This window comes from Plasmodium brasilianum (genome assembly GCF_023973825.1).
Source record: "Plasmodium brasilianum strain Bolivian I chromosome Unknown PB_00_03, whole genome shotgun sequence".
NCBI classification, from domain to species: domain Eukaryota; phylum Apicomplexa; class Aconoidasida; order Haemosporida; family Plasmodiidae; genus Plasmodium; species Plasmodium brasilianum.
The window spans coordinates 171,005-180,111 of record NW_027122925.1 but is presented as its reverse complement, the minus strand read 5'-3'; the positions used below and the strand labels follow the sequence as shown (position 1 = coordinate 180,111).

General features: G+C 19.4%; 4 protein-coding genes across 4 annotated transcripts; 2 read left to right on the top strand and 2 right to left on the bottom strand.

Annotated features, from left to right (window-relative positions):
- Positions 1-213: 213 nt before the first annotated feature.
- On the top strand, positions 214-1,111 carry MKS88_000145 (uncharacterized protein; the record flags this gene model as incomplete). Its single annotated transcript, XM_067214483.1, has 2 exons — positions 214-297; positions 440-1,111. 2 exons carry the CDS (start codon positions 214-216, stop codon positions 1,109-1,111), a joined length of 756 nt encoding a protein of 251 aa, XP_067075878.1.
- Positions 1,112-3,888: 2,777 nt separating this feature from the next.
- On the bottom strand, positions 3,889-4,455 carry MKS88_000144 (uncharacterized protein; the record flags this gene model as incomplete). Its single annotated transcript, XM_067214472.1, has 2 exons — positions 3,889-4,062; positions 4,315-4,455. The coding sequence occupies 2 exons, from the start codon at positions 4,453-4,455 to the stop codon at positions 3,889-3,891; spliced, it is 315 nt and encodes a 104-aa protein (XP_067075877.1).
- A 21-nt stretch (positions 4,456-4,476) lies between these two features.
- Positions 4,477-5,838, bottom strand: MKS88_000143 (uncharacterized protein; the record flags this gene model as incomplete). The annotated part of the gene is made up of 2 exons (XM_067214461.1): positions 4,477-4,811; positions 5,805-5,838. 2 exons carry the CDS (start codon positions 5,836-5,838, stop codon positions 4,477-4,479), a joined length of 369 nt encoding a protein of 122 aa, XP_067075876.1.
- A 1,945-nt stretch (positions 5,839-7,783) lies between these two features.
- On the top strand, positions 7,784-8,767 carry MKS88_000142 (fam-l protein; the record flags this gene model as incomplete). The annotated part of the gene is made up of 2 exons (XM_067214450.1): positions 7,784-7,870; positions 7,997-8,767. 2 exons carry the CDS (start codon positions 7,784-7,786, stop codon positions 8,765-8,767), a joined length of 858 nt encoding a protein of 285 aa, XP_067075875.1.
- Between the last annotated feature and the right edge of the window lie 340 nt (positions 8,768-9,107).

The following is a 9,107-nucleotide window of genomic DNA, read 5'->3' as shown; positions in this document are numbered from 1 at the left end:
AATAGCCCCCTATACAAATTATACTAAATCAACTTCAATGTTTTCTTATAATTGAAATATTTAATAATATTTATATTTATATAAATACATTTTGAGATATATAAGATAAACATATCATAAATAATTGTATGAATAACAACTTTTATTATTTTAAAAATTTTGAATATTGTTAATATTTTTATTAATCTATACTTATTAATATTTATGTAAACAATGGAAGAAATGTACAGGTCTTTCATCAGTATTAAAATCCTTGCATTCGTTATTTTAATTTTGATATGCCATTATAATAGTATAGTATGATAATAATATTTAATATTTTTTTTTAATTTTTTTGGCTTTTTGCTTTTTATTTATTTCTTGCTTTCAAAATTTTTTTCTTAGTATAGAAATATATATATATAAAAATAATAAATGTTTACGTTTGTTTTTTTTTTAGAATAACATTAGTAAAACATTATGTAAGAAGTATAAATTAGATGGAGATTTATGCTTAACAACTAATAGACAACTATCAGAGGATTCAAGGTATATAAAATTAAATGATGTTATAGAATGTAACTTTAAATATAATAAATTGCTAAATGAAGATAATTCTAAAAATGATGAAGAAAATATATCCAAAATCAAAAAATTTAGAACAACGGCAATAAATGGAAGGGAGTGGAACAAAGTACCTCAAAAAATAAAGTCTTCCCATAATAGTATGGATAAATTTTTTGAAAAAAAAATATTCAAACTATTAGAAACCTTTGATAAAAGTGATATGAAAATTAATAAAATGACTCATAATATAAAAAGACGTAGAATGATAGTTTCACGTGCTATCCCAATATTTTTTGCTTTATTTATGGGATTAGTGTTTACTTCGTCATCTAAGGCATTAGTTATAATGGATAAATGTTTTTCATTTCGTACTGCAGAACATGTAAGCAGGGATGGAATTCAGCAATGTAAAAAATTTGGACTATCTCAAAGTGTATTAGTAGCTGGTTCAGTAGTTTTAATTTTTGTAATATTTTTGTTTATAGTAGGTATTGGTTATACCTTTAAAAAAATTGAAAAATATGAAAATATGAAAGAAAATAATTGTAAAATTTGTTATTTTTAGTCAAGTTCATTCCCAGGAATAATTTTTAAATTCTAAAAAAAAAACTTATGTAGTATTTATAAAAATATTACATTCATAAAAAGAATATTTACAGTTAACTAATTTGTATAATACAACCTGAATATACATAACTGTTTTAAGATAAAATAAAAGTATATATTTTTTTAAATTTTTGTTAATTTAATTATTTTATTTTTTAAATTGGTATTTTTAGGAATTCTCAGAATCTAATATTTTATCATAATATATATATGTTCATATAAGAATATTGATATAGGAAATATAAGTAGGTTTAATAAAGTTACTATTAAAAAGTTCATTTAATATTATTTAGTTAAATTCATATATAATTACTTGTTTTTAATCTTATAATGTGGACGTGCATTGTTTACATTTACTTTTCTTTTAGTTCAAATTGGTAATTTAGTCGCCAAACTGATAAAATGTATTATACATTTTAAATTAATTATACATGACTTATTCTGTATTTTGTAAAATCAAAAGTGGATAATTTTTTTTAGTTTTTGTAGAAAGCAAAATTAATTTATTTTTATTATAGATGAAATATTATGATAAATATATTATAGTGCGTATTTACTGTAAATACGTTATTAATATATGTTTAAATTATTAAATTCATAAAATATACAGATATAATATTGTAATAAAAAATTAATGGTTAAAAAAATGAAATATTTATAGTTAACTAATAATTCCGAGTATTATAAATTCTTGTAACTAAATAGACGATCATACATTTTATACCTAATTATTTCAAATGTATTATTATTAGAATTTTATAATAATTACCTTACATATAATATAACGTTAAATATATATATATGCTCTAATTCTTTTTTCTCTTTTTATTTAATATAAAAACATCACAGTATGTTATTATAATATTTAATTTCATTTATATAATATATATGTGTATATAAGAAATAATTGTACTATTATTAAATAAATAAATAAATATATATATATATATATTGTAAAATAATAAAAATAAATATTCGTTTTTGTAACAAAAACAGTTATATTTTACACATCACATTTTTAACTAAAAATACTGTGGATATTTAAGGTTTTTGAATATACGCGTTTTTACTGGAGCAAAATATATATCATAATAGAATATTTATTGTAGCTTTTTCCTTTATGTATTTTAAACATCATAACTTTTATTTATTTCTCTAGCAAATTTTGTAAACTAAAATACACATAATCCCATATATATATATATAATATTGTAAAATTAAAAATAAAAATTAAAAAAATATAAAAAATTATGTAGTGTCTTTACTTTTACTAGTAGTATGTATTATATATGGGAAACCTACTTTTATATAAATTTATGATTATTAAAGTTGTAATGAAAAATAAAATCTGGTAACTCTTTGTTATTAAAATTCATGGATTTATTCTTTTTATATGAAAATGACAATGTTACAATAATTTATAATTATTTCCGCAATACATATATGTTTTTTAATTATTTTAAATTTGATAATATGTAACATACAAAATACTCCAATATAAATAAATAACTACAACGTAGATATGTTGTAATGTCTAAAACCATGCATATTTATGTAAAGTAAATAAATTGTATACTTAATTTGAAATTTCTAATTAATAAATTATAGCAGTACTTGAAATTTTTACCTGAAGAACAAAAAAGCCAGCATTACTAAAATATCACATGTAAAGTAATATGTATAAGATTAATTACATGGAAAGTAAAAAATGGATTTGTATCTAGAACTTCATGTAAAGAAAAATTATTTTTCTATTTTTCTGAATTTTTACATATTATCCTGTCACCTGATTTTACATTTATGGAAATACATGTTTTATTTATTTTTTTCTATAAAATGAATAAAAGTGAAATATAGTAGAATAAATACTCTTACATGATATTACTATTTAATTTGGTGAAAACGTTATAATTATAATGTAATTTTTTATATATTATTTATTTATCTATCGTATATCCATTAATTTAATTCCCTTGGATGTTACATATATAAAAGGGTATTTAAGGATAAAAAAAATTAAGAATAGATCTTTAGAAAAACATACTTATCAATTATTAGCTGAAGTTTAAGATTTTTTCAATTAAAATTATATCAACGGTACAACCCATTTTTCTCGTCATCATGCATAAGTATCATTACGGTAATGATATATATAATAACTTCTACAAGAAGATAACTATGTTATAATTGGTGTATATTGGGTTAAATTTCAATTCTATATAATTTCGTGGGATCATATAATAATATAATTTTAAATAAAGCTTGTATAAAGGGAAAAAAAAAATGTTTTTTTTTTTGAATACTTTTTTTTCCAATTTTTTTTTATTTTATATAATAATATTAACGATGGTGTTTTTGACGATTCTTTATATTACGAATCTGTTTTAGCACTTATGTAATAAAATTTTTTTCATGTTTTTGTTTAATAAACCCAAGGTATCATTTATCGTTTTGAATTATATATTTATGTTCTAAAATTATGTGTTTTGCCTTCTCAAGAAAATTTCATGTATAAAGGTATTTTCCTGTTACTAATTTCTGAAATAGTATTTTATTTATTTTATTCCTTTCGCTGAATAATTTCTATATGATTATGTTAATAATTTATATATATATGTATTCATTTGTTTATTTTTATTTTATTTTATTTATTAATAAATTCTCTCTAGTGTGTATAATATATGTCAGTGGGTATTAGATTTTCCACTGAAAAAAATATAAAATGTGAATTTTAATTCAAGTGTCTCTTTTAGATTGATAACCAATATTATGTAAACTTCCTTCACAATCTCCATTTACTTCTTCTAGTATATTTTCTAAGCATTCTGTTTTTTCTTTTTCAATTTTGTTAATTTCATTTATTTTTTTCCTTTGCAAACAACTATGTAACAAGGTTTTTACTGGCGTAAACTATATAAAAAAGAAGAGATATATATGTACTTAAAAATATAATTGTTTTTTTACAGATAATTTTTGGTGATTTTGAATTAAACATATTATGGTTCCATATTTACATATTTATATATAATTTTGGTTTACCTTATATAAAATAAATAAAGTTAAAGAAGTTAGTAATACGGCAGCTGTTGTTATACTGGTAGTAAATACATTATCTACTTCTGTAGGTGGTAAAATTTGTAATTAACCAGCATAAGGAGTTACTTTGCCTTTTTTACTATTATATGCTTCTTTAAAATCGTTTAACTCCTCACAAAAAGCTAGTTGATGATTTTTTTCACATTTCTCATAATTTTGAATATAAAACTTATAAATTTTATTAACATTTTCACATGTACTTCGCATGGATTCATCTTCTTTACAAATTTATTTATTAAAACCATCAAAATATCCGTATAATTCTTTAAGATTATCTAAAATATTACGTGGAATATTTTTTATTTCTTCCTTGCATATATCATTTGTTCTAGAAGAAAAGGTTTTATATCTCTCAAGCCAATCAGAATTCTTATTATAATTTTCATCTGAATTTATTTTGTAATGTAGGTATTTACATGGTTTGAAACCTTGAGATTTATAACGATTATTTATCTCAATTAAATATCTACCAATCTCTTGACAGGCAGTGGTAAAATTATCATTATTAATTGATTCACATTTGATTCCAGGATTTTCACCAGGTTTACTACTATTCCATGTATCTTATATAGCTTTATTATTAAAATTATCTCTATATTTAAGATATAATGTTACAGCATTCTTCTAAAAATAAAATAAGTATAATAATAATATATAAATAGACAAATTTATATTTTCAATAAACAAATTTATGTATAATTTCTAGAAAAATGAACGCTTGGGTACAATGACAAATATAATAATTATAATATAAAAATAAATTTTGCGTTTTCTTCTGTACTATTAGTAACCACTGTATATAGATTTACGTGAATTAAATAGCAAAAATTAAATTGGTGTAATATTAATATTTATATAAATAAAAAAATATATTTAATATGTTTATATGTGGTTTGTAACTTTTTTTCATACAGAAAATTTTAAAAACAAAATACACAGGAAAATTTCCTCTTTACTTTTTAATAGTATTAAAATAAGGTAGCATAATTAGCAAAATATGAAATAAGCTATTCTAATAGACAATATAATTATTTGAAAAAAAAAGGTTGTTTTATTGTAAATAAAAATAATTTTCGAGGAAATTAATTTTTTCTATTTGTTCATTTATATGAATCTCATATATTTGTACTGATATATTATACAAACAAATAGAATAATTCTAGTTCATTCCAATATACATTTCCTATTATAATGCAATATCTATTTAGGAATATTTTGGACATTTTAAAATAATATAAATAGATAAATGTTTACTATGTATAATGCGTAGATGTTTCTCTTTTATTTTATTATAATTATTTTTATTGTTAAGATTATAACTCTCATATTATTTCATTTAATATTTATAATAAGTTTTAACAATATATACACTGGTTAAGAATCTGAACTTCACGAATTTTAATAAAATTAAAATTTAATTAAACGAAAAGTAATTTTAAATAAAATGTAAGTAATGTATGTGACAATAAGAATTTATTACTTAAATAAGAATTTATGTCCTGTAAAAACTTGTTTTAATTATAAATGTAATATTCGATAAATAGACTATATCATACAATTAAAAAGTAATCTGTGAATTCTCTCTATCATAATGTATATGGAAGTTAAAGTTTTACTTTTACCTTTATAACATTTAACTTTTTATAATATATATTTTTATATTCTATATATAAATATATGTAGAAACATTAAATATTTTTACATTTTAAATTGATTATAATTATATAACAAATATAAAATATGAAAAAATTTAATTAACTTTTAAATAATATAAGTATTTCATAGTATGAATATTACATACATAAGTACATCATAAAATTGTTATAGAGGTCTTGACAATACTATAACCTCTAATATATTATAATTTAAATATAAATCTTTATATTATAAATAAAGATATATTATACTGTTTTGTAAGAAATTTATTTATGGAATTTTAACATTATTAATCTCTAATTTTGTTGAAATTGCTTTACTATAAGTTCATATTGAAAGACCCACTTAGATAATTATTAGATTTATTAATCATATGCTAAATATTTTTGAATATATATAAATTAGAACATGAAACACCTTAAATATTTCAGCCTTTTTAAAAACATATAATTGGCCATTGATACCTTAATATCAATCTTTTTAATATATATACTTAGCAAAATTAACAATCTTGTTAATACAAGTTTTAATGTTTTTTAAATATATATTTTTATCTTAATAAATATTAAAAGTTATGATAATTTATGGAGCCACATTCTTTTCTTTATATGACATAAGCATGTATTTAACTCTCGTTGGTTCAGGTTCAAGTTATTAGTACTATATATTCAAAAATTGATAATTCAATTTTAATTTGTAATGGTTACATACATGGTAGACAATTAGTTTGCTTATTATGAAGTTTTACCAATCAAAGAAAAAATACATTTATTATATTTTGATTACACTTGCATAACAGTGTATTTAATATTATGACATACGAATTAATTTAATATTTATTAAAAAATAAATTATTAACAAAAATAAAAAATTTTTTTTATTCCAAATATTATTATGCAAATATATTAGTGAACCAAAGTTATTAGGATTTAGTATATTATATATTGGAATTATATCATAGTTTCTTTTTTTTTTTTTTTTTTTTTTATATTACTGCTAAAATATATATATATATTGAAAAATAAAAAATTGAATAATATCCTTAAATTTACAAAATTTGCATTTAGAAATGATAATATAAATAATATATAATTAAAAATGATTCCATTTAAAAATTATATAGTAGCGATAAAATATAAATTCTTATTTGCGTTTAAAGTAAGTATTTTTTGTGGAATATTTCCTATGTTCTATATGTTATTTTTAAAATATATTATTGTCCATAAAAGAAATGCATAAATTTACCTATTAACTAATATATCAGCTATTAAAAATATGATAGAAAAGGTCGTACAGTTTATTTTTTTCTTCATTTGTTACTACTATTATTATATTGTTATAATAATTAATAATTTAATAGGCATAACAAGTTTTCCAAAAATACAATTGTTACGTTAAAAATATTAATAGAAAAGTATCAATAAAAACAGTAATATTTCTCTTAAATATAGAGCAAAGCATTATTTATATTCTCTACGTTCTCTATATATTCAATATTTCGATATATTAAGAATTAAAATATATTGTTTTTTATTTTGTTTTGAAATTAATTAATAAATATTTACTTAATATTCTGTATTAAATTAATAATTTACATATTTTGTATATTTATTAATTAATTTAAATCACTTCATTTTAATTAATTTTATTTTTATGTACATATAGTTAAGATAAAAAATTTATAATATACATTTAAATTTACATTTTATTATCTCAGTTGTAAAAAAAATTATAGTTACATAGTTTTCATTATGTTTTTACTAAAAAATATGAAAAACAGATTAAATAAAAAGTAATTGTATATTTCATTTTTAAAAGAGTACCATATTTTGTTAATTATATTCTTACTTCGTGTGTTTCTATATTAAAGTTCTATATAATGGAAAAAAAAATAAAGTCACAGTTATTTATTAACATTCCTAAGTTTACCCTTTTAAGTTGGATATGTTATATTTACATCTATATGGTACGATATTATTATTTAAATATATTTGTGTTATTCTTGTTTTTTTTTGTTTTATTTTTGTAATTACTTTTTTTAGTGTGATATTATTTATTTTTTTGATATTCATTTCTTTTTTTGATTTTTTAGAGTACATTTAATAAATACTTGGATGAAAATTACATTTATAGTAGAAAAATTCATGGAACAACATATCGTATACTATCAAAATATAAGCAGTATAAATATTCAAGTAGCGTAAGTTTAAAAGAGGAAATGACAAATAATGGAATGAAGAAAAAAAAAGATATATCTAATAATATGGAAGGGTACACTGGAAAAAGAAAACATTCAAATGGAACTCCATTAGAATTTAGAGGAAACTGTAAATCATATATGAAAAAAAACAAGTGTATGTTTGAAACAAAAAAATATTCCCACTTTGAAAAAAAAATATTCAAAGAAATGGATTTTATGGATTTTCTTAAAAACAACAAGACAATTAGTAATAAGTCTTACAGAAAAATAATACGTAAAAAATGCGTACAACTATTTGTTTTATCTTTATTAATATTCTTTTTGTTATCAGTACTTCTCATAGTAGATTTATCATGGAGTTTCGTAGATGAACAAAATGGGTTGTGGGGTACAATAGGATTTTCAAGCATTTTAGAAAATTGGGGAAAAAGTGGTTGTTGGTTGAATGCAGTATATGAGTCGCTGAAAAGTTCGGACTGGTTTTGGAAGCCCATTGGAAAATCGTCTGTAAATGTCAATGAATTTTATGTATTAATAAGATTATTTAGAATACTAATATATGGCTTACCGTTTTTAATATTAGGTATAACACTTATATCAAGGGTTTTTTATTATCATAAAAAAGTTAAAAAATATGAAAGAATAAAGTTCAGACAAAGATAAAATTAATAATGAGTTACATACTTTTTTCTGTAATAAAATAATCAATGTGAACTAATAATTACAATATATATAAATATATATAATAAGCATATAAATAATTGCTTAATTCTTATATATTAACATACAGATAAGGGAATTTTTTATGAACAAGTTAAAAAAATTCTATCTTAGTTTTTTTGTGAATTAGAATGTTTTAACATATTTCTATTTGTAGTTTAAATTATAGTTTGAGCTTTAATGTAAATAATGGCTTCGGGTAAATTAATGTATTACAGTAAATTCGTATAAGTATATGTTTTTGTACGTTATTATTACTATATAAAAAGATAATTTTTACAAT